A 26,149-nucleotide genomic window follows, 5' to 3' on the forward strand; every position below is an offset into this window, starting at 1 on the left:
CTACTGTAGGTGTACTCGCAAAAAGAAAAGGCGTACTTGTGGCACCTTAGAGACTAACAAATTTATTTGAGCATAAGCTTTCGTAGCTCACAAAAGCTTATGCTCAAATAAATGTGTTAGTCTCTAAGGTGCCACAAGTACTCCTTTTCTTTTTGCGAATACAGACTTACACGGCTGCTACTCTGAAACCTGTAGGTGTACTTGCATCCGTAAGCTGCTGATTGGAGAATTTCAGTAGCAATATCCATTAGGTCCACACACATGCTGTCTCTCCTCATGCCCTGCCATGAGGGTAGCGAGTGCACATGGGCTAACCCCCTCAGTTGCTTCTCAACCGCCCCGGCTAGAGACAGAGCTGTTAGCTGTCCATTAGTGACGTTTATCTCATCCTTTTCTTTGCAGCCTAGAGCTTAATTTTTAGTAGTAGTTTCTTTATTTTTTACCTTATCTTCTAAAATAAATATGGTTTACTTTTTTTCCTTCCCACCCTTCTTGTTGGAGGCCCTTCCCCCAGTGGGGTATGTCTGGTTCTCCAGGCTTCAAGAAGTGCCTCTCATGCAATGAGGCTATCACCGTCGCAGACACACACTCACGGTACATTCGTTGCCTCAGTGAAGGACATGTCCCTTAAAATTGTGCTCTCTGCCAGCATCTTAGACCTCGGTCTCGCAAGGACAGAGAGCTGAGGCAGAAGAGTATATTCATGGAGGTGGCTCTCAGACCTTCTCCAGACACACGCCAAGAGTCTCCAGGCAAATCCAAGGGCTATGGGGTAAAGAAATCAGCCGCTGATGCTCTCATAAGTTGAAAAAAGAGTGGGAAGTCCCCACAGTGAGCCGCAAGCTAGCTACAAACGATCCCCAGCATGCTTCGTATCCTCAGTACTGTCGGCGCTGAAATGGGCCAAGCCCAGTATCCACAGCTCAAGAAAGACTATTGCGGCAGGTACCATTGACACGCCCACAGACTCAATTAGCAGAGGCACCAAGTCAGTGATACCTAAGAAGGAGGACAGGAGCAAACACTCCAAGGCACCACTGGTACTGTGATGCCCCATTGGTACAATGCTTCTTGAACAACCAGTACATGAACAACCGGTGTGGACAATATCTCCATCCACCTCTGGCACTGCCAGTGGCATCAAGCCGGTTGGCACCACCACAGTTCCAGCACTCGAGGGATCTCCGTGTAACTGATGTGCCAGAGTCGAGTCTCCTCTCTTCGGTACCAGGATCTCCACACCTAGCCTTCGTCCAGTATGGGAGTCTTCCATGCTGCCTTGCCATGTTCCACCGATCTCTAGTGTGGACTCGGATAGTGAACTGGAGGAGGGAATATTTTAGTACTCCTCCCAAGCCCCCTAGGGTGCCCAATACCAGCAGGGCCCCCAAGCATATCCTCAGAAGACCCCACTATCGTCATCCTCAAACGGCCATGCATGGGCGCCATCACAGAGCTCCATGCCCCCCCAGTGGCTCTACTGGAACTGCTGGGCTGCATACTGCCCCCATGCTTCTCAGGTTTCTAGTCCCAGCCGTGAGTCCCCAAGACGCACTTCTTCGACACGGTGTCCAGGGATCCAGAGCCCCCAGAAGAAGTCCTGGAGGAGTGTGAGTGTGATGCTGAGGAGGCAGTGACCCCAAAAACTATATCCTCCTCCTCCCCAGATGAGGCTGTCATGCCTCCCTCACAATCCTTGCTGGATAATTTTTGCCTATTCCAGGATCACACAAAGAGAGTGGCTGACTCTCTCCAGATACTGCTGAAGGAGGTCAAGGACACACACCACAAGCGTCTGGACATCCTCCTCTGATCTTCCTCCTCAAAAGTTGCCCTCCCTATCAATGAGGCTCTTCTTGACCCTGCGAGAACCATATGGTAGACCCCAGTATCAGTTGCACCGAATTGCAAGAAATCAGACTAAAAGTTCTGTGTCCCAGTGAGAGAAGCAAAGTTCCTCTTCTTCCACCCTCTACCCTACTGCATCATGGTGGATGCTATTAATTCTCGTGGCCATCAATACCACATGAGGTCCGCTCCCTATGATAGGGACTGGCAGCGTCTGGACCACTTTGGAAGGAAGGTGTACTCCTCAGTCACGCTTCAGTTTTGAATCACCAACTACCAAGCCCTCATGGTGAAATATGATTCCACAAACTACTCAAAACTGAACAATTTAACTGAGCAGCTGCCCGAGTCACATCACAACCAATTTAAGGCCATCATTCAAGAGGGGTAGCTAGAAGCAAAGATAACTATACAGTCTGCCTTCAACGGTGCCGATACTGCAGCCAGATCCATCTCCATGGCAGTGGTGATGCAGCGTGCCTCTTGGCTCCATTTGTCGGGTTTCACAAAGGAGGTGCAGGCAACTGTCGAAGATCTTCTGGGCATTAAGCTCTTCGCGGAGAAAACCAATGCCTCCCTTCACACTTGGAAGAATTTTTGGGCCACTCTCCATTCACTGGGCACCTACACATTGGGACAAAAAAGGAAATTTAGTCCGCAGCCCCAACATAATCTTTTCACATGCCAGTAGCCAGCTAAATGATACTACAAGCTGCAGAGGAAGAAAATTAAATTCTCAAGACATAAATCATATGGTCAGCAATCTTCCTTGTCCCAGCCATTCATGTCCAAACACCAATTTTGATATGTTGGTCAAGGTGCCAGCAAACCACTCTCTGCATCTGTTACAACCAACCATCACTATCCACCCATTTGGCCACCATCTGGCAGCTTTCCGCAGCACCTGGGAGTACATAACATCAGACTGATGGGTCCTAGAGATGGCTATAGGTACGCTCTCCATTTTACCTCTCTGTCCCCTCCACAACACCTTTTCCTGTCCCTCTTCAGGGACCCTTCTCACGAGAGTTTTCTACAACAAGAAGTAGACAGTCTCCTCCAGTTGGGAGCCATAGAAACGGTACCTCAACATCCATGAGGCAGAGAGTTCTATTCTCAGTATTTCCTAATACCCAGATAAAAGGGGGCTGGAGACCCATATTAGACCTCAGCACTCTCAACAAGTTTGTCACAGCTCAGAAATTCAAAATTGTCACTTTAGCAACATCATTCCAGCTTTGGAATGGGGAGACTGGTTTTCAGCCCTCAATCTTCAGGATGCATGTTTTCACATCTCAATCCTACCAACTCTCAGATGATTTCTTAGATTCACTCTGGGACAAGACCATGGCCAGTACATGGTGCTCCCCTTTGGGTTATCATCAGCCCCAAGAGTATTTTCCAAGGTTCTCTCAGTAGTGGCCACCTACTTATGCACCAGGGATCATGATCTACCCTTACCTAGACGATTGCCTCCTCAGAGCTCAGCCTCTCCAAGAGGCTCACTGAATCACCAAAACCACAATTCGCTTGTTTACAGAGCTGGGCCTGGAGATCAGTGCTCAGAAATCAACCCTCACTCTAGTGCAGCACCTGGAGTTTATAGGGGCCAACCTTGACACACTATAGGCCAGAACCCTCCTACCTCAGCACAGGTCGGTCTCTCTGACTACACTCACAGAGACCATTCAAAACACCCCACAAATGTTAGCCAGACATTTTCTACAACTCTTAGGGCATATGGCAGCGGGCACAGTGGTAATACCTCACACCAGACTTCACATGCGGTGCCTTCAGATGTAGTTCACCGACCAAACAGAAACAGACTAGACAAACCCCTGTCACTACCCACCAAGGTCAAAATCTCCCTAGACCAGTGGAAAGACCCAGCCAGCATTTGCAAAGGGATTCCCTTTGCGCAAAAACTCCGTTGTTGCTTCTCGCCACCGATGCATCGCTCATAGGGTGGAGCACACATCTAAATGACCTTACGACCCAAGGAAAATGGTCACCCACTGAGATATCACATCAACCTCCTCAAGCTAAGCGTGGTCAGGAATACCTGTATCTACTTCCTCCTGCTGATCAAACGGTCACACATGAAAGTATTAATAGACAATGTTGCCTGTATGTTCTACATAAATTGATGAGGGAGAGTTGGGTCTCCTTCCCTCTGTGAGGAAGCGATGAGACTATGGAACTGATGTATCTCCCACGACGTCACACTGTCAACGGCCTACCTCCCAGGTACACGGAACTCGATGGTGGATCGCCTTAGTCACAAATTCCCACATGACCACGAGTGGGAACTAGATTCATTAGTACTTCACGAGCTATTCAGGCATTGCGGGACACTGACTACAGACTTGTTCACCACTTCCCTGAGCAAGAAATATTCAAGCTACCCCTTCCAGAGCAGGGATAGGACAATACTCCCTAGGCAATGCTCTCCTCCTCCCTTGAAACAGGGACCTCCTTTATGCCTTCCCTCTCTTTCCCCTGCTATTGAAGGTCCTACCGAAAATAAAAAGAAAGGGAACATGTCAGTCTAATTGCTCCTTCGTGGCTGAGACAGACCTGGTACCCTTACATGTCACAGCTTGCAACACGCTCACCAATCTCTCTCCCACTCACTCTGCGACTCCTCTTACAGAATAGAGAACATACTCTACATCCCAATCTGGTGATTCTCCACCTCAAGGCATGGCTCCTTCTTGGCTCAAATACCTAGAGAGCACCTGTTCAATGGAAGTGCAAGAGGTATTGTTAAACAGCAGAAAATCCTCAACACAGCGTACTTAACTGCAAAAATGGTCCAGCTTTTGGATTTGGTGTACATTCCAACAAATGTTTCCCTGACATCCATGACCTTTCCACACATCTTAGATTATGCACTGGCCCTAAAAAGACTGGGGCTGTCTGTAAGCTGTCGTAGAGTCCACTTAGTGGCTTTAACCATCCAGTAGAGGGGTACTCAGTTCTGTCATACCCAACCACCAAAAGGTTCCTCAAGGGTATAGTAAACTTCTTTCCGCAAACTTGGCTTTCCAGTCCCACATAGGACTTAAACCTGATACTGAAAGGAGTGACCAGGCATCCCTTCGAACCCATGGCCACTTGTTTGCTTACTTACCTCTCAGTGAAAACAGTCTTCCTGATAGGAAGGAGAATAGGAGAAATAGCAGTTCTGATGGCACGTCCCCCCCTATATCTTATTGATTTGGGACAAGGTTACGCTCAGACCACATCCAAAATTCATCCCTGAGGTAACCTCTCTGTTTCACATAAACCAATTGATTCATCTTCCAACCTTCTATCCTAAGCCTCACTGAGACAACAGAGAGGCTGTATTACATACCCGAGATGTCAGAGGGGCCCTAGCCTTCCATCTGGACAGAACGAAGGCCTTCAGGAAGTCCCCCAGATTTTTCCTCTCTGTTGCGGAAAGATCCAACAGCTTGGTAATATCAGCCTAAAGGCTTTCCAAGTGGGTCTTTAACTATATCAGACAAGTTAGCAATATGACCTCTCCAGATACTATTTGTACACACTCCACAAGGTCATCTCCTCATCTGTTGCCTTCTCCAAGAATGTCCCTGTCTCAGAGATCTGTAGAGTGGCGACATGGACATCAGTCCACACCTTCGCAGAACATTATGTGATCACTGCGGACTCTGCCTCCAATGTCATCTTTGGCTCCACAGTACTGTCATCTGTAACTGACCCAACTCTGAAGTCCCAGCCCTCCATACAGGTACTGCATAGGAGTCACCTACAGTGGAGCACTTATAGGAACACTGCTCAAAGAAGAAGTTGTTACTCACCTTGTGCAGTAACAATGGTTCTTCGAGATTTGTCCCCCTGTGGGTGCTCCACAACCCAGCTGCCTCTCCTCTACTTCAGAGTACTTATCAATGACTCTGTGGTAGAGAAAGAGCTGAAGGGCGTTAGTTTGTGCATGCTGGCTAGCCTCATTGCAGGACACGAGGAGAGAGAGTCATGTGCAGACCTATGGCCACTGCTACCAACATTCTCCAATCAGCAGCACAGGGGTGCAATTACGCCTACAGTAGAGCACCCATGGGGGAGACATCTCAAAGAGCTATCGTTACTGCACAAGTGAATAACTTCTTCTTTATGAAGAAAAAGGTTTAACAACACTTAGTCAGTAATAAAGCTCTGTGGTGCTTTTATGTAATAAAAGTAGCCCTTGATAGGATTTCAGTTCTGTGTCAATGGCTCTGCAGGAGGTTGGGGAAGGCAGGGAATGGAGGCAGCTGGCACATGTTCTGAAGTCTCAATCATGTGGCATTTTATTGTCTGTATTATTTCAGTGTCTGCTCAGCAGCCGAAAACTGTGCTGGAAGCTTTGCAGCAGAGGTTGGAGAAATACAGATCTGCAGCAGCACAGGCCAAAGCAAGTGGGGATGATCGGAAAGGCAGGATGCATGAGAGGATAGCCAAGGTAAAAGGGAAGCACAGTAAGTAGCTTGGCTTCAGCAAAGCTGCTTGAGCTCATTCCTCTGGAGCTGGCTAGCAAAGCATTAAAGTATTTGAAATAATTTATGTATATTGTCCGGCCAGCTGGAATGAGCTAAAATAGTTAACCTTCTGCTCCTTCCTGCACAGCACCTCTATCAATGAAATATTCTATAAACTGTGCATATACAACCCCATTGAAATTCAGTGCTTCAAGGCAGAGCAGTGGGGGGATGGAGACCTTTTGTCCAAAGACACTTGTGCAAACCCCTACATGGATATGGCGTTTTACTCCTCCATGTAGAACCTTGGTCTTTACAAGGCAGGAATTTTCTGGATGGGAACTTAAACTGCCTATAGAATGTAGTGCTGACATAACTGACTGGAGGCTGAGAGTCTAAGGAGGAGTGGATCTTTAAAACATAATGTTTAGACTCCTCAGCCATCCCTTCTGGCTGCATAATAGACTTTCAATACAGTGTAACCTTTTTGATGCTGTTTCTTGTGCGCCACTGCAGAAGGCGGGAGTACCAGTCCCCTAAATGGTTTTCATGGGATGGTGTCTAATGTGTATCAAGCAATTTGTACTAGGCTCCGTGGGACACAAGCAGTTAATGTGTGAACCTGTTGAAACTGAGGGATGTTTAAGGTTGGGTACTCAGACACTATTCTTCCATTTCTGTGGGCTTGAACACAGGGACATAGACATCTAAGGGACCTCTGTTGTGGGTACAATCATTAGTGCAGAACTGGAGGCTCACAAAAAAAAAAATAGTCTGAAAAATTCTCTCTGATTATCCAGTCCCTGGAGTTCTGAGGTTTTTTGCGGACACGCTTCCGCAGAGAAATGTCTTTTGTTTGTTTACTGGTGGAGTGTGAGGAAAAGGCTCATTGCCTTGGCAGTTACTGTCATGCCCCCTGACCAATAATGGAATCTCTTTGCGGACACTGCTCCATTACTGCACAGCCAAGGCTTCCTCAGCAGAGGAGCTTGGGCTGAAGGCAGAGCTGGGGATGGGGGAGGAGCTGGGGCTAGGAGGTGGAGCTGGCCAGGAGACAGAGAGGGCCATTCTGAACGAGGGTGGAGCGGGGCCGCGACTGGGGGACAGGGATGCAGCTTGGGGGGTGGGGGCAGGAGCAGAGCTGGGGGGCACTGCTTCCCTGCCTCCAACATGGGGACTGACCTGGGCCCCCTGTGCACTCCCCTGAATGTTCAGGGTGCGCCTCTGTCATAAATATAAAGGGAAGGATAACCACCTTTATGTACAGTAAAATAAAATCCCTCTTCGCCGGAGATACAGAATCCCCTTACCTGTAAGGGGTTAATCACTTCAATTAACCTAGTTGGCACCTGACCAGAAGGACCAATGGGGAAAGAAGATACTTTCAAATCTGGGGCGAGTGGAAGGCTTTGTTTTGTGCTCTGTGTGTGTTTGAGACAAAGAGAGAGACCAAGCAAGTAATCCAGCTGCTACTGAAATGTTACATCTAATATTACAGAAATAGTAAGTAATAGCAAGGAATGCATTAGATTATCTTTTGTTTTAGCTTGTGAATTTTCCCTATGCTAAGAGGGAGGTTTATCCCTGTTTTCTGTAACTTTGAAGTTTTGCCTAGGTGGGAATCCTCTGTGTTTTAAGTCTTATTACCCTGTAAAATACCTTCCATCATGATTTTACAGAAGTGCTTCTTTAACTTTTTTTTCTTTATAATAAAGTTCTGTTTTTTTAAGAATCTGATTGGGTTTTAGTGTCCTAAAAACCCAAGGGTCTGGTCTGTGCTCACCTTGTTTACCTATCTGGTTGGTAGATTATTCTCAAGCCTCCCCAGGAAAGGGGGTGAAGAGGCTTGGGGGAACATTTTGGGGAAACAGGAACTCCAAGTGGTCCTTTTCCTGAATCTTTGTCTAACTCACTTGGTGGTGGCAGCAGTACTCATCCAAGGACAAGGAAGGATTTGTGCCTTGGGGAAATTTTTAACCTAAGCTGGTAGAAATAAGCTTAGGGGGTCTTTCATGCGGGTCCCCACATCTGTACCCTAGAGTTCAGAGTGGGGAGGGAACCCTGACAGCCCCACAGTTTGGGGACCACTGGTCTAGGGAGTGGAGAGGCCACTAGGAAGAAAGATGAGAGAGACACTTATTTTGCTCACTGTCTGCATTTGTGATTTCTGCAGCCCTTCAAGGCCTATGCCGGTCCTGGCAACAAGTTCAACAAAGATTCATGTTTGTATAGAAAACCTGCAGTGCACAAAGAACTTGGAAAGCAGCATGTGACTTTATAGCAAAGCACCTTACATTCTGCATCAGTGTGTCTCCTAGTTTGAGCATGAAATGACTGCTAACTTAACAATAGCCAAGTCCAGCCTATGCCTAACCAGCATCTCTGATTACAGCAATACCAAGATGCCATAAGAACCCATAAAGCAGGGAGAAAAGTGAATTTTGCTGAATTACCAGTTCCCCCTGGTAAGTGTGTATATGAAACACCCTATCACCAACATTTCCCTTATTTGTTAGGACCCAGAGAACTTCTGGTAGTATTGTTTCAGAAGCCCATTGAGCTTCTCCTCCTGTTTCACAGTGGGAAGACTGGCTTGGCCGAATGACAGCACTGAAGAATACACTGTAGAACTGCTTATTACGCTTGTTAACTTTTTCACTTGGTTGCATATTCTTGGCTATTGACCTTGTCTGTAAGGAAGTGTGAACATTTGAACAGTGCTCCAGCTGGTCCTACTCAGACAAGTTGGAGAGCATGATTTAACAATAGGCAAGCGCTTGAGTGGTCACTCCCTGCCCGATCCGCCAGCCCAGTTTGGGGGAGGGGAAGCACTGGGAATATTTGCTCTTTAGTTTATTTGCAGGGAGTTGTGAAATCTCTGGAGATGTTCTAGCAGGTAATTTCCAGTTCTACAGTAGGCATAAGTCTATTTACACCTATTAAATATGCCTTGCAGCACCCCTGTGAGTAGGGTCCTACCAAATTCACTGTCCGTTTTGGTCAATTTCATGGTCATAGGATTTTAAAAATTGTAAATTTCATGATTTCAGCTATTTAAATCTGAAATTTCACGGTGTTGTAATTGTAGGGGTCCTGACCCAAAAAGGAGTTGTGGGGGTTTCACGAGGTTATTGTAGGGAGCGTTGCACTACGGCTAACCTTACTTCTGCTGTTGCTCTCTGTGGTGGTGCTGCCTTCAGAGTTGGGCAGCAGGAAAGCAGTGGCTGCTGGCCAGGAGCCCAGCTCTGAAGGCAAAGCAGCTGCCGGCAGCAGCACAGAAGGAAGGATGGCCTCGTGTGGTATTGCCACCCTTACTTCTGCGCTGCTGCCTGCTGAGCTGGGCCCTCAGTCAGCAGCTACCACTGTCCAGCCATCCAGCTCTGAAGGCAGCAGTGCAGAAGTGAGGGTGACATCATATGGTATTGCCACGCTTACTTCTGTTCTGCTGTCGGCGGGGCACTGCCTTCAGATCTGGGCTCCTGGCCAACAGCTGCCATTCTGCAGCTGCCCAGCTCTGAAGGCAGTGCAGAAGTCAGGGTGGCAATACCGTGACCCCCCTAGAATAACCTTGCAGCCCCCCCTTTAGCTCCCTTTTGGGTCAGGACCCCCAATTTGAGAAACACTGGCCTCCCTCATGAAATCTCTATAGTATAGGGTAAAAGCACACAAAAGACCAGATTTCATGGTGGGAGACAAGATTTCATGGTCCATGATGCATTTTTCATGTACGTAAATTTGGTAGGGCCATACCTATGAGGAAGCTCAGTGTTGTTGTTCCCCAAGGTCAGTTGGGGAAATTAAGACACAAAGAGGCAAAGTGACCCAGCGTGGTCACGTTAAAAGTCAGTGAGGGCCAGGAATAGAACTCAGAACTAGCCACACTTCCTTTTTTCTGTTTTCTATACTGTAAGGAATGATCCTGCATTCATAAGGGGATGGATAAGAGGGCCTAACAGGAATTCTCTGTCTCTAACTTCAGCTGTTCTATGTCCTCTATCCTGGCAATTCCATGTCCTGCCATGTTCATCACTGTATCTGAACACCATATCACTCCTTCGATCACCATGCCCAGCTCTCTTTTTCCAGGGGATGTACGTGGCACGGTAACCTATTTTAATCCCTGTGCCAAGTTTTTTAGGTGGCTGTGATGGTTTAATGTGTTTAAAAAAACACAAACAACCACAACTTGTAAAACATGGCCTGTTTCCTGTTAAATGTCAGTGCCTTTAAGGAGAAACTGCTGTGTCTATAAACCAGTGGGAAAGTAACATAATTCCTAAACTTCTTACGCATTTTGGCTATGTAAATATTTTTCAAACCAGGTTTTTAAGGGCATATGTGACTTACACATGAACACCCACTGAAACCAGCAATGTTGTGTTAGGTCTGGGGGATATTTGTGTTCATTTCACTGCATCTGAACTTTGAAAGGGGCCAGACATGACATCAGCTTTAGAGACAGAAATCCTCTGTTTAGTCATGGATCAGGTGCTGCACAGGCTGCTCTGCAGTATACCTCAAACCTGCCCTCTCCCCTGGAGTAGCCATCTCTGGGGTGAGAGCAGTTCAGTCACAGACCGTCCTTGGCCTGGTTGCTGAGACTACTAACAAGGATGGTTTTAGCAATGTGAGTGCCACCAAGCAGCTATCTTATAGTGGTAACTCTGGTCACTACTGACCCAGGCTGGATTTGAACTGGTGACTGGAGAGCTCTCCCAGTGCTGTAATGAAACCACCTCCATGAGAGGAATAGCTACCAGTGCTGGGAGTGCAGCAGCACTATCTACACTGCCATTTTACAGTGATGAAACTTGCATCCCTCAGGGGGATGTTTTTTCACACCCCGAGTTACGAAAGTTTCAGCGCTGTAAGTGGCAGTGTAGACAAGACCTTAGAAATTAAAGACTGTCTCCCATTATCAAAGCCATTCACTCCCCTTCAAAAGGACAGAAAATGGTCAAAAGAATTGTAATGGGTTTAACATTTCTTAACTACTGTGGTGCTGCTCTTGCTGAAACTGCTGAGCTGCAGAGGGATGTAGAATTGCTGTGATGTTCCAGTGGAGCGCACACAGTAATAGTTATTGGGGAAACAAGGCGTAACAGGCATTGAAGATTACACAAATCAGGATTGGCTATTTAGGCTTAATCCTGTGTCAAAAAAGCAGCTAAACTGAGAAATCGGTGCATGTCTAACAGTCCAATAGTTTGTGAAATATCATTGTTAGGAATGTGTAATACCACTGGGAAAGTGAAAATATCAGTTTTCAGATAGTGCATAGCCTTTGTCTCTGCCTTTTGTGATTCATGAGGCATTGACTTCTAAAGTTATGTGGGAAAGACTTTCCCAGGGGTTAAATTGGTGGATGATGATAAATACTTTCAGAACTGTTGAGCTTTTCCAAGCACTGATCCTGAAGGGATGATGACAGAGAGAAAGACTTACATCCCTGGAAAGGGCAAAAGTTACAGAATTTAGGGTTTGTTTCATTTGGTTGTTTTGAACCATAGCTCCTTCTTCCTCAGGATTCCCCCCCATTCCCGGTGTGACACCCACAGATGGCAACAGTACAATAGCTGCCGTGCTGGAAAGCGCCAACCATCTGGCTAACATGGAGGAGAAAGAAGATGAAGAGGTGGAGGTTTGAATTACTTACCAATATGTCTAATTTTTTTTAAAAACATATCTTCTTTTGTGTGGAGAAGAAGCTATTGGATTTCCAGCTGGGTGTGGTATTGCAATAAAATACCTTTCTTCTGGAAGCTGGAACAGTACAGGATTCTGGTCTGTTGGGGTAGGGGGACAGTAAGAATCAGCTGGGAGTGTAAAGGTGAGATCTTTTGATGAGGTGAGAATTGCAAAGAGTTCATCCTACATGAAAGACCTTGAATTGTTTTAAAGGGATTTATAGGGCTATAATTTGGCTTGCCTTTTTTCCTTATGTCTGTTTCCCTGTATCTGTTTAAATGTGGGTTTTGCCTTCAAAACAACTGCCTCTGTGGTAGCTATTCCACCTGTACAGCCCTTTAGCACTCAAAAGTGGCCTCCTGGTGGTTCAGAATTTTATATGGCGTTTACATGCTGTCTAGCAATCTACACCTACCATAAGATTTTGGGTTGGTTCTTTCCACTCAGGTTGTTACTGACCAACGTGTTTCATATTTTCAAGTGGAGTGCAATTTTAGATGATGAAAACTATCTTGACAATTTTCTGTTCCTGCCTTTCTTTGCCTCTCTTCCAAATTAGCACCATGTTTAATCTGTTTCTTGTCCAAGCAAGCAGCCAAACCTGGCATGACATCACTTTTAGACTGAGTTAAAGTGTCTGGCTGGGGTCCTTTGCTACTCTCAGTGTATCAGCAGAAGTCTGATACAGTGGACTGTGCCATTAATATTTTGAGTTGCTGGAGCCTTGTATTAGATTTTATGTGTTTAACATTTAGTTCCTTTTGCCATGCTAGAGTGAATCTCCCACACAGACCCCTGTTGCCAAAAAGCCTGCTCAGCTGCCTCAGAAGCCAACACAAGTTGTAAAGCCAATTATGGTGCCATCTGCTGTAGCCCAGGAAGAGCACTCTTCTGAGAGTGTGAAAAAAGCCATGTCGCCATCCACCCCTGTAAGAGAACCAGACAAAGCTGTATCGAACGACCATCTCCCTTTAGCCGGTAAGGATGAAGAGATGGTCACTCCCACCAATCCATTTGGACCAAACATTCTTAATGTTTTCGTCGAGTTTTAGGAAAAAATACGGCCTGTAGACGTGAACGTGTGACTCTGGTTCACTTCAACAGGAGCACCACTCCATGTGCTTGTTGCGGGGCAGATCCGAATCACTTATGCAGTGTTGTTTCCAGGAGGCAAAGTGGGTGACTAGAAAGATGGATGGGTTCATTAATTCTGATGCAGTAAATTTATTGATTCATAATGCTTAGCTGAGGCATCCCTGTTGACTATGGAACTCAAAATGAATTCACAAAAGCTTGTTGAGCTTGCTAGTCCAGACAGCTGGCTGATTGAGTGTAGTGTTGTGTCTCACAGTGGCTAATACATAGTATTTCTCTACTTCTTTCCATTTGAGGATTTCAGAGTGGCTCACAAACTGTAAAGAATTAATCCTTATTACCTTTCTGTCAGGTCAGTAAATACCTGTCTGTACAATATTCATTTTACTGTTGGGGAAACAGAGGCAAAGTGGTTAAGTTTTGACATGCCGAAAGCTGCACAGTAAGCTTGTGGCTTACTGGGAATGGGATCCAGGCTTCTTGATTGCCAATAGTGAGCCTTAACCATAAGCCTAGTCGTCTTTTCTCATTCTACTTTTGGAAAATTCTTCAAACCAAAGCACAACTTTCACAGAGCCCCTCTTGCCACTTGTGTAATGGAGAACTTTTTGAGAGTGAGGATGTGTTTCTGAATGCCATAGTGACTAGCTCACACCATCCTCTCTTCTGAGTGAAATTCTGTGGCATGTGTTATGCAGGAGATCAGGCTAGATTATCAGTATGTATGGTCTCCCAAGCCTTAAAATCTGTGAATCTGCTTTAGATTTGGCTTCCCCATTTTTGCTACTACAGCTGCGATGTTAATGATCATTTAAATGTATAAATGGAGTACCTCAGATGTAATTTGTCAGTTATGGAATTGAGGCGCCTCTCCCTTTCATTAAAATATTAAGATAATACCTGGTCTCTCCAGCCCAGCTGACTGTTGTTATGTAGCGTGTGCCCACAAGTCTCTCCTCAGTGCTCTAATTGTTCTAAAGTAAAAAAGAGTACCAGGAGCCTGGACAGATTCACCCTGCAGGAGGTGCCAGTATCTTGCTTTGGTAGAACTAGATCAGGGTAACCAACGTGTGCCCTGCACAAGCCAAGTGTGGCCCCCAAAGTCATACAGTGCCATACTTCACATGTCAGAGATGATGTGACACCATGCCATGCTTATCTTGCTATGTATATTAACTGGCTTTAGGCTCCCATACCAAAGTGACCTTCAGTGGAGCAAAGCTGGAGCATCCCTGAGCTGGTATGTCTCTTCTCCTCTTGCAGGATGATGCATTTGGAAAAGGCAGCTTCATTTAAGGCCTGCAATGCAAAGGCACCCACTATGAAAGGTGGGGGTGCAGAGGGATAGCAAGGTTTTGCTCAGTCCACTCTCTGCAGAGCCTGCATGAAGATATGTTTTTCTTCTCTAAACCCCACTGAGCAAACTGTGTTCTGGCTGCTTTGGCTCAGTTAAAACCAGGGCAAGCAACATTGTCTGATCGGTTTGGATTTGGATGACTGGTCAAATTGCACACAACAGTGATGCTGTCAGCTCCACTGTGAAGATGGGACTAAAAGTCAGTATATTCTTTCTGCTGTTAATAGTGCTATCAGCCTACTCTGTGTATGTGTATGGTGAGAAAACTACCTCCTGCAAGTGCATAGCTTGTATAATTGCATTTGGATACTGCAATAGGTGAGCACAGTATAAGAATCTAGGGAAACAGAGGTAGTCAACCCACTGCACGCTTCTTCCTTCTATACCAAGAAAAGTATGGAGAAAGTAGGATTTGGTGCATGGATGATGTAAATCAATCCTTTCTGAGTCTTAAAACTGTACCAGTTGTTCAGGGATGGGTGGGAGGTGACCCAAGAAGTAGTAACAGTGGGGTATAAAAAGGGCAGGAAGAGGGGATGAGCTATGATGGTTGTGGTCTTGGTGTGCCTTCCAATGAAGTAATTGCTCTTTTGTCATTGAGGTCAATGTGTTTGCTTTTTCTGGTAAGTTGAGAGAAAAAAAAAGTATGTGTATAAAGAAAGTACGCAATATATTGCGTGCACATATACAGATAACGAATCATTCAATTATCAGGTGTTTTTTAGAAGATAGAACATGGAACTTGGAGTCAGCTCAAGTTTTAAATCCATTTCTGCAGCTGACTTTCACAGCTCTTCAGTAACCTTCCACGAGTCATTTAACCTGTTTCCCCTTCTGTAAAATGGGGACATAATTTGTATCTATCTCACAGGTTTATTGTAGTGCTTTAAATAAAAGTTTGTTGGTTTGTAGATTGCCTTAGGATTCCTTGATGGAAGGTGCCATAGAAAAGGAAATGAGTATTTTTGTACTAGTGTACAAATGGAACTACCCATGGTGTGACTATTGCATATCGAACACACAGGCAAGTGTTTTCAGCTGGTACCTGGGCTTTGACTCTTTCCTTGGTATAAATCAAACAAAATGAACATGGTGCATTGACATGGTTATGTCGGATAAGTGTTTTATATAGCTGTTCCTTTTTAGCAAGTGAACAACTGGAATTTCTAGAGAACAGGAAGAAACAATACTTGAAGGCAGCAATCAAAGCAAAGCAGAAGAATGACCTTGAACAAGCCAAACTGTATCTCAAGACAGCAAAGAACTTGGACCTAAAGATTGAGCAGGCAAAAAGTGGCAAATCTGTTGATATTTCCAAGGTTAGTAAAGACTATAAACAAAGTGTTCTGCTTTGCTCCTTGGGCATCTCAAATGTCCTGTTGCTTGCATAAATCTAAGAATGCTTTAAAACTTAATGTTTCTCATGTGAATTTAGTGCTGGTGAAAGGTGCCAGATAGCTACAAAACAGGCAATGCTCCAGTCATAGTGCTGTTCTTCCTACTCCTCCCCTATAGCCCCAAAGTGCCTGATCCTGGCCTGGCAGAACCACCTCTGTGGGGGAGTTTAGGCTCCATGACCCATTTGCTCCCTGGCCTCAAAGATGCCACTGTGAGACAAATAACTGTAATCTTAACAGCTGAGCTGAGACCACCAGTTCGTATTGCATGGGCAGTCATCACATGGCGGCAACTAACAGATGGCTTGGAACCAGTGACCTAGAGTGAGATATGCCATATCCCTTTACCACTGTCCGCACCCACCTTCCCTGATCTGCTCACACTTCTCCCATCCCCTCTTGCTGCTTTTGTTCTGCTTCCATGTTCCTGCAAGGAGCTCTGATGTGCCATGTTGTGTGGTATTGTGCAGCTACCATCACCCCTTACAGATGACGAGAGTGACTTCATCTTCATCCACCATGACGACGTCAAACTCTCTCAGAAGGTAGAAGAGGTGTACGCTAAGCTTATAAAACTGCTAAAGGACCAGCATGAGGTAACTACCTTTTCCTTTCAGTGCATCATTATGTGTTAAGAATCCAGTGACGGAAGAAATGCTTTGTATGCTTTATAGTGTTTCTTTGGCTTTTGCTGCTGCTGTGATCATGATCCCATCATTGTTTCGGTAGGATTTTCAGCTCCTATTTAAAAATACTATTTTATATAAGCATTTTCAAATATGGTGTTTATAGTTAGGCACCTAAATCAGTGGCCTGGTTTTCAGAGTTACTTCCATTTGAAGTCAGTGGGAGCCCTTGTGCTGTGCACTGCTGCCATTGGTTTAGGTGTCTTAATTTTGGACACCCAAGTTTGAAAACATTAGCCTTAATCCTTAGGGCACAGTTAATCCTTGGGTGAATGCCATGTCTAAAACTATTAGAGGAAAAAGTGAGAGAAGGCAGTAGAAACTAAGCAAACGCTATATTTGGTTTTGTATTTTTTTAAAAAGAAGTGGGTGGTGGTGGTGGTGAAATCACCTGCAGAGATTTAGACAAACTGGGAGGTGTTCTTTGAGTGATGTCCCTATGGGTGCCCTACTTGTAGGTGCGGCAGCACCCTCTGTGTCTGGGATCAGAGATATTCATCAGCAGTGCCATCGGACTGCACGTGTGCACACCTCCCCCCATTGCGCTGTGCGTGGGACATATATATAGTGCTATGCAATCCAACCGCTCCCAGTTTCCTCTTTAACACTTCTGGTCTGGGACGGAATTCGCAGCAGTGTAGTGTTTTCTTCTTCTTCTCCTTTCCTCTTCTATCAAAAAAAATTTGTTTTTAATTATTATTTATTTTGTCTTTACCTTTACAGTTCTTTAATAGTTTGAGTTTCTGGTTTTCCCTGCTTCCCGCCCTTCCCGACTGGGAAGCCTTTCCCTCCACCCTTATGCCCAGATACCCCAGGTTTAAGAGGTGCATTTCTTGCTGGGCAGCCTTCCCTGTAACGGCTGGCCACACTCAGTGTGTCCACTGTCTGGGAGAGGGACACTGATGGGTTGAACCCCCCATCCAGGGTGCCACCTGATGTTTTGGGGTTACATTGGTTCCACCCAGTCTGGGTTTCCTCACACTGTCCTAGCTGTGCCAGGCCCTCAAACCTTCTCTAACACACAGCCACACACAGCTGCAGACACAGACTGAAATCAGTTCTGTGTGCAAAGACTCAGCTTGGGGATTTACTCAGCACTCCTGTGCACACCTCCTTTGGAGTGTAAGCCCAAAATAATATTGTCTTGCTCTGTATAGAGAGATCTGCACAGTGCAAACTCCTAAAAATCGCCCCCTCCCTCAATGTGGAGAGAGAGAGATGCACAGCTTTTTGCGTATGAATTGTACAAACTGGGTTTTATAATAAACAAAAATAAGTTTATTAACTACAAAAGGTAAATTTTAAGTGAGTAAAGGGATAGCAAACATCAGAACAAAGCAGATTAATGAGCAAATAAAACAAAACACGCAAATTAAGCTTAGTATGCTCAAGAAATAGGTTACAAAATGTAATGTAAAATGTACAAAATGTAAAAGTTGTTTTAGGCTGGTTGCAGAGTTTCTGTAGCTTAGAGGTCCAGTTATTTCTCTTTACAGACTGGACCTCTATCTCAACCTGGACTCGGCCCCTGCCTTTCCCTTCAGGTGTTTTTAGCAATATTCCTTCTTGTATGGGGAGGCAATGGAGAAGAGTCCTGATTGCCTTACTCCCCAGCCTTAAATAGAATTTACATAAGGCAGGAACCCTTTGTTTCCAGTGGAAAAGTACCAGCAGTGTCCAAGGTGGTATTCTGTACCAGGTGACATCAGATGACCGTGCTGTGTCAAAGCAACATCTTAGGAAGCTCCTCTGGAAGGTGGGAGATTAGTATCTTCAAAATTCTATTGTCCTTAAATGGCTCATTCAGGATGATTGCCTACTGTCTGGTGGGCGATCCCCAAGTACACACACAATTGTAATTGTTACATAGTCAATACTCCTAACGTCATATACAGAAACGATACGTGCATACAAATTGGATAAACACATTTAGTAGATCATAACCTTTTCAGTGATACCTCACATCACCCATCTTGCATAAAACATATTTTAGTTATGCCATATTCATATGATAGCAAGATTTCTATGGAGAATGTGGGGTGTAACGTCACAGACATGTCCCACAAAAGTGTTCCCACTGCCCTGGCCTGACACCCAGGGCCAGAAGGGACCAGGACATTAGATTGAAACTCTTCCCTATGGAGAATTTGCTTTAGCTGGCATTGAACCCAGGCCCAGACTCTTCCCCAGAGAGGCCTTCATGCTCTGCCAGGTCATCTGCCAATCCTCACTGTCCCTGTTCCCTGAAGAGAAAGTCATCCCTTGCTCATTTGGATGTCAGGAGACGGGTTTCCTCCTCACAGTCTGAGGCACAGCCCACCAGAACACTGTCCCCGGTGAGGTCTGTTACCCAGACTCATCTGATGGGGGACATAGCCCCAGTGCTCGTCTGAGTACCTCCAGCTCAAAGAAATGGTCTAAACAGTCTTAGCCGAGCAGACTACAGCCCTTGGCACCATTTCCCAGCTCTAGGGGGACCAAACCGAGCCGCCCTCAGGAGCTCCTGCACCAACGGCGTTTTTGGCACCGACAATGCTCTAGGCACCAAGTAAGACGTCAGCACTAGCAAAATTGTTGGCACCGATCTAGTCAGTAGCACCGAGCAAACCAGTGTTACTGGCCTAGCCTCCAGCGCCATCTACCAGTGTCTCAGGGACATACGCTTTCCTTCGGCACCGCGTCTTCCATCAGCAGCGATGATGCTTCTTCCCCCTCCACAAGACTTCAGATACCCGACGCACCTGTTGGTCTCTGACACTCTTGAGTCTCCTCTTATGCAGTGTGACCACCCCCACTTCCACCTTCCTCTCCAGACTCATGCTGCTCCTCCCTCTCTCCACCAAGAATGGCACCTCCCTTCCCTAGTAATGAGGAAGAGGCCAGGGCTCTATTGTTCGCTTGACTACAGGGTAACTCGCACCTGCCCATCCTCACTATGCACAATCTCCCGCTGGTCGTCAAGCCTGGCAGTGGCCACTATGGATGCAGCCACATGTGACACTCCCACCGAACTGGCCGTATTATGACCCTTGGGCCGTGTACAGGGCACAGTTCGGGAACCCTACCAGGGAGCATGAACGGAGACCTACACCTCTCCCTTCTCCATCGGTCTCTCACCTTTAAGAGGCTGAACTACCGCCGGCACCAACTGAACAGGAAGAACAGGAGGAGGCTCCACCAACCTTACATTTTTCATCCTCACCTGACGAGGCTATCATGCCCCTATCACCCACATCTGCCGACAACTTCAGACACTTTCAGAAGTTATTCCACAGGGTTGCAGAATCTTTACAGATCCCATTGGAGGAGGTTAAAGACCAGCAGCATAAACTGCTGGATATACTTCACACATCCTCTTCTCCCAAGATCGCACTGCGATCAGTGAGACTCTTCTCAACCCCCACAAAGGTTTTGTGGCAGACCCCAGTGTCTATTCCTCCAACCTACAAATGTGCCAAGAGGAAATATTATGTTCCAGTGAAGGATTCGGGATTCTTATTTTCGCACCCCAACCCAAATTCTCTGGTGGTCAGTGTGGTGCAAGAGAGAGGCCATCAGTTCCAATCCCATTCTGACAATCCAGATAGAGATAGGCAACCTCAAGATCTATTTGGATGCAAGGCATATTCATTAGCCACACTGCAATTAGGGGCACTGCTTTCTAGTCACCTGCAAGTGGAGCACCCCTAGGTACATCACTTGAAGAAGAAAAGGTTACTCGCTCTGTGCAATAACTGAGGGCCTTTGAGATGTGTGTCCCTGTGGGAGTTCCACTACCCGCCCTCTGCTTCAGAGCCGAAAACATAAGCTCTGCGGCAGAGAAGGAACTCAGGGCGATCAGGCCGCACAGCACTATATATACGTCCTACGCACAGTGTGAGAGAGGGAGGTGCGCCTGTGCAATCCCATAGGCACTACGGATGAAGATCTCCGATCCCGGGCGCAGGGGGCACTGCTGCGTCTACAAGTGGAGTACCCATAGAGGGACACATGTCAAAGAACCTCAGTTACTGCACAGCGTGAGTAACCTTCTCTTTTCTTCTGTGTAACATGCAGGTTCTCAATCTGAAATCTTTCTTCAGAGATGTGTATCATGGGATAATCGTTGTTACTTATTTTTTCTGTTAATAGAAATGTTTGCAGTATTCCAGGCAGTTCATGCATCTGGGAAACATAACTGAAACAGCCCGGTAAGTCTGCTGCCACCATCTGTATTTATCCCGTCATGTGGTCTACCTGGAGCAGGGGCTGCCGTGCTTTCAAGTACAAAAGGAGATTGGTGTTTGTGGGCCGTTGGCCACTGATTTACTTGTGGTGTTAGGTGGTGGAGCTGAGTGAATCAGTCTGTATCTTGTACTCAGTAAAATACTGTTTGCTGACCACCACTGCTTTACAGGTTTGAAAAACTGGCAGAAGCATGTAAAAAGGACCTGGAGATTCTGCAGCTTGCACAGGCCCAGGGGATGGATCCCCCCAGCCATCACTTTGAGGAGAGAACCTTTAAAATAATAAGGTACAAAAAGTCAAAGGGTGTCATCAGCAGACTGGGATGGGATACTCATTCTAGTCTCTATGTACAGGGGATAGAGGGCTTTAACTCCCATCAGAGCAAACAAGAGGTAGGCACTCCAAACTGCTCCACATTCCTAAGAAAAGACTCCCAAAAATTTAAGGATTCTTCAGATTTATTAAATAGCTGTTTCTCAACTTCACTTTTAGGTCTCTCTATTGCAAAGACAAATCCAGCTGCATCTTCCCCCAACCCTCCCTGCTTTAACCATGTTTTTTCCCCCCAGAACTGATGTCTTTGAGGCCTGTGTTTGGCATCCTTCACAATGCTATCTGTAACCCAGATCCAGCACAGAACCAAAAATAGCCTTCCTTCTCCTCTCCAGTTCTTGGGTTGAGATTTATGTAGAAATAGGCTTTTCTCCAGGACTCTCATTCCCCTTCATGTTTGCCAAGTGTCATGTCTCTGAACTACAGCAGTGGAATCCTGACCTGACAGTGGGTTGGGAAATGCCAGGCTGTTGGACTGAACCTGTGTTTTGTATCTCTTCTTTCTCTCCCTCTCCAGAATATTTTCTGAACTCAACAGTACAGAAATGCATCTTATCATTGTCAGGGGAATAAACCTGCCAGCTCCCCCAGGTAAGGATCAGGAAGCATACTCTGATCTCTAGCCTTTCTCTCAGACCATAGGGAGGTTAGTGGTGGGGAATAAGATTTCTTTGCCCTAGGGATAATACGGTGACGTTAGGGTGACCAGATGTTTGGTTTTCAACTGGAACACTAGTCGAAAAGGGACCATAGTGGCTCCGGTCAGCACCGACTGGGTTGTTAAAAGTCCAGTCGGTGGTGCTGCGGAGATAAGGCAGGCTAGTCCGTATCTTTTCTGGCTTCGAGCTGCACCCCGGAAAAGGGTAGAGTCAGGGTAGGCAGAAAGCCTGTCTTAGCCCCTCCTGCTGTGCTGCTGACAGGGAGCCACCCTAGGTAAGCCTGCACCCTAACCCCCAACCTCCTGCCCTAGCCCTGAGCCCCCCATCCAAACCCAGAACCCCCTCCTATACCCCAGAGCCCACACCCCCAGACGGAGCCCTCACCCCCCTGTGCTCCAACTCTCTGCCTCAACCTGCAGTCTCCTCCCACACCCTGAACCCTCATTTCTGGCCCCACCCTGGAGCCCACACCCCCAGTTAGAGCCCTCACCACCTTCCGCATTCCAACCTCCTGCACCAGCCCAGTGAAAGTGAGTGAGGGTGATGGAGAAGGAGCCACCGAGGGAGGGGGAACGTAGTGAGTGGGGGACAGGGCCTCAGGGAAGGGGTCAGGGTAGGTTGTTGTTTTTGTGCGATTAGAAAGTTGGCAACCCTAGCTGACTTAGAGCTTTTGAAAGCTTTTTAATTTCAGTCCATATTAGCTCAGGCCCCCAAGTTTCAGTTCAGTTCCAAAAAACTGAAACAAAACTCAATGTAAATTGCAGAGTTTCCTCTGCTTTGAAGGCAGAACCCTAAGTTGTCCCAGCTTTGCTCGAAACTGGGCCTAGGTTCAAATTTCACAAGGCTTCAGGTTTTGTTATAAACATTTTGTATAGCTCTGAGATGGCTTGATTGCTTTTACTGTCTCGTCAGCCAACCAGCAGGAGATGTTCAAGAGCATCCCAGCCTTATAGCAACACAAATTATTCTTAGGTCCTTTATTTATTATAGGGGTTTAATTGCTGTTTATGTATGTGCTCAGAACCAACTAGAGCATTAGCAGAATGTTTGCCTTTGATTGCCAGTGTTCCAGTGGATGGGGTTTTCAAAAACATCCAAGTGATTTAGGTCCATGAGTCCTATTAAAAGTCATTTGGGTGCTTTTGAAAATCCCTGGATTGACTGTTTGACTGTTGTCTTGCACAGGTGTGACACCAAATGATTTGGATGCATTTGTGAAATTTGAATTTCATTACCCTAATACGGTGAGTGTGTGTTCAGGCCTTTGCTGTTCCTCAATCCAAAACCCTGCATTACTTACCAATGTTATTTTATAGAGCCAGATTTATCTTAGAGGTGGTGCGGGCCTATTACTTTCAGGAGTTGACAAGTTGTAAATGCTTGCTATGAATTATAACTGAGTTGCAAGCCTAAAAGCAAACCTGTTTTTTTAAAATGCTTGTTTTTAGATGCTTGTTTTAGAAATGGACAAAAAACTCTGCCCTCATATAAATGCATGTGACTCCCACTGTAGTCAGTGGGAGATGCTCAGATCTCTGAGGACAGGATCTGGCCCATATAAGTAACCTTTTCTCAGATGATTTTGTTTGTGTTTATATAATTGCTAGTAAAATTCAGGCTATTTTTGTCACTGAAACATTGAAATGGGGTCTTCTGAGACTTAGCTGTTCAGGTTCTCCCTCTCCCTAAAGATGTAAATGTTATTGGACCTTGAATAATTTCCTTTCCTTGACAGTCTCTTCCCTCTCTTCCCCCCATTCCCCTCCCCTTCCCCCCCCCCCCCCCGAACACATACCTTTGAATACTGACTCCAAAATGGTTTCAGATTTATTTTGTCTTTTTTCTTTGGAAGACCGTTGGTGCCAGCCCCTCCTTTCCAGCTATCTTGATGAGAATCCCTGGTAATAGAATCATAGAAATGCGGAGCTGAGAGGGCTCACAAGAGAGCTCTAGTCCATGCCCTACGCTGAGGCAGAATTAAGTATACCTAGACCATCCTTGACAGATGTTTGTCTAACCTGTTTTTAAAATACCATTGCTGTTAAAATACTGTTATTTTGCACACAGACTGCATCTTGCATTCAGGATTGATTTTTTGCAACATGGTTTGTGTGTGTTTAACGGTGACAGTGTGTGATCCTGTGGATTGATATGGTGGTATATACAGTTCATCCCGTGCGGTGGGATGGCCCCAAAGAAGCTGACACAGATAGGGAGTCGGTTATCTGTCTTTACAAAAATTTGAGGCAAACCAGGAAATGAAAAGTGAAGTCTGTCACTCCATCCTCAGTGCATGGTGCTATACCTCTCCTCCAGTTTCTGAGTGCAGCAGTCTGTGCTAGAGGGGACTCTACATGTATACCATAAGATGTAACAGGGCTTCCATCACTGACTTCCCGGCGCAATATTTCTGTAGCATTGTAGAACATTTAGCCCTAATTTTCTATCTCTCATCAGCATGTGATTATAGCCCCCTGGGGTTCTTTAAATATGCAGGACCTGATTCTTACCCCATGGTACACTTGTAGTAACTCTATTGAAGTCTATTGAATTACCTGTGGAAAAACCTGGTGCAAAAAAGGAAACTTGGGCTGGTCCATATTCTGATCTGAGTTATATGGGTGTCAATCTGGAGTCACTCCATTTGATTTACATCAGCATAATAGAACAAAATCAGTATGTGTATGTGTAATTTTATAAGGAATACATATAAAGCCAGTATAGCTGTTTTTAATCTCTCATTTTCAGTGATAAAAAAGCCAGATCACTACGTCTTAGCCAAAACTTTAAATATACCTATTTCTCCTTCATAGCTGGAATCAATTTTTCAAAGTAGCTATGATAATTAGGTCACATTCTCTGGAGAGTGAACAAGGACATTTAGCTGATACTCTGCTTTGGGTTAAAAGTAAGTTCATTTTGGTGGCAGAGTGATTGTCAGGAAGAATAATAGTTGGCAAATTCCCTGAATGATTTGTGTTGGACTCCTTGTGCAGCCCCAAAAGCTTCTTCTTATTTCAGCTCAAGTAGAAGGAATAGCATTATAGCCTAGTAGAATGTGCCTAGATTATCATGTATCATAGCAGCACCAATTAGTTTTATGATGAGTGTGTTGAATCAGGTGTGGCCATATAACTTCTCTGTAGCACTTGTTTAATATTTGCTTGTGGCTAGTTCTATATCTAAAGTTAAATTTTGTTACCGCAATGAAATACAAATATTGGAATCATAAATGTGCCCATGCCCCTTTTTACCCTGGATAACCTCCTATAACTCAGGCTCTTTCTTCTTCTTCTTCCTTGCCAGTCCCTAGTGTGTGTGGGGGGAGGGGGGTGGGTGTCAGAATCTTGTATAGCCTACTTACAAACCATGTGTACAATCATGAGTTTTGGATGTGCAAATTGGTCTCTTCTAATGTTTGCTGATATCTGGTCCATGTACCAAGTCTTTCCCCTTGGTCATCTTCCATCCACGATCATTGCAAGGGCCATCCTTCCAGTACAACGCTCAGGTCTCCACTGGACATATCCATACCAACGTAGTCTTGCCTCCCTCAACTTGTCTTCAGTTGGGGTGACCCATATTAGGCCCCTCACAACCTCATTTCATTTCTTATCATTGCATGTCCAGCCATTTGACCATCTCACCATCTTCATTTCCGTAGTGGAGAACATACTGATTTCTTTCCTTGTGGCTGGACAAGTCTCTGTTCATACATTAGGAAGGGTCACATTATAATTTTATACCCTATACCTTTTAACTTTATTGGAATCTTTTTATCAGAGAGAACTGGGGTCAGCTCTCTCCATTTTCACCAAAAAGCTTTGCTATGATGCCGGGCAACTCAAGCTCTTCATTTATGTTTAAAAAAAAAAAAAAAAGTTTGGTGCTTCATATGAGCAGTATTTGCAACACAGGTTGGTGGCTTTATGTAAACGTTGCTTTTTTTTTTTTTCTTTTTTTTAATAGGAGCAAGCTCAGAAAAGTAAAACGGCAGTAATTAAAAATACCAATTCTCCAGGTTGGTACCTGTTCTGGGGGTGGGAGTGAAACACTGCACCTTAAAATCACTTTGGAGTACAGGCTAGTCCCCCACTCTCTGAGCCATGCTAGAAGAACAGACTGTGCTTTTCTCTTCAATTACCAGAGGCCTTGTTAGGGAAATCCAGCTCATGTAGGAGTTTAACTTTTTATCCCCACTCTCTCTCACCCAGTGCAGGGAGCCATTGTTCATGTCACTTCTTAATCAAATGGTCCTGTTGCTCAGTACCACTGAGCCTTTGCTGCATACAGTAGGTTCAGAGTACTATAGTAGCACTGTTAGGTGAGACACCAGTAAAACAAAAACTTAAGTAAATAAATAATAATAAATAAATAA

At 45.5% G+C, this 26,149-nt stretch overlaps 1 protein-coding gene across 6 annotated transcripts in view; it reads left to right on the plus strand.

Moving 5' to 3' along the window:
• The window catches only part of CC2D1B (coiled-coil and C2 domain containing 1B), a 71,828-nt gene that overhangs the window by 29,191 nt on the left and 16,488 nt on the right, over positions 1-26,149 (plus strand). For 5 of the 6 annotated variants that reach the window (XR_014712774.1, XM_084637608.1, XM_084637610.1 and 2 more), the window contains 11 exons: positions 6,183-6,313; positions 8,722-8,794; positions 11,855-11,970; positions 12,791-12,995; positions 15,616-15,788; positions 16,337-16,462; positions 20,684-20,742; positions 20,949-21,065; positions 21,630-21,703; positions 22,957-23,015; positions 25,741-25,792. Coding sequence is in view for 5 of the 6 variants with exons in the window: in XM_084637608.1 (XP_084493734.1) it covers positions 6,183-6,313; positions 8,722-8,794; positions 11,855-11,970; positions 12,791-12,995; positions 15,616-15,788; positions 16,337-16,462; positions 20,684-20,742; positions 20,949-21,065; positions 21,630-21,703; positions 22,957-23,015; positions 25,741-25,792 (1,185 nt within the window). In the remaining variant the exon portion in view is untranslated. The remainder of the gene's footprint in view (positions 1-6,182; positions 6,314-8,721; positions 8,795-11,854; positions 11,971-12,790; positions 12,996-15,615; positions 15,789-16,336; positions 16,463-20,683; positions 20,743-20,948; positions 21,066-21,629; positions 21,704-22,956; positions 23,016-25,740; positions 25,793-26,149) is intronic. The other variant, XM_084637611.1, reaches the window with a different exon arrangement.

This window comes from Lepidochelys olivacea, assembly GCF_965140295.1.
Source record: "Lepidochelys olivacea isolate rLepOli2 genome assembly, chromosome: 8".
Taxonomy (NCBI): domain Eukaryota; kingdom Metazoa; phylum Chordata; order Testudines; family Cheloniidae; genus Lepidochelys; species Lepidochelys olivacea.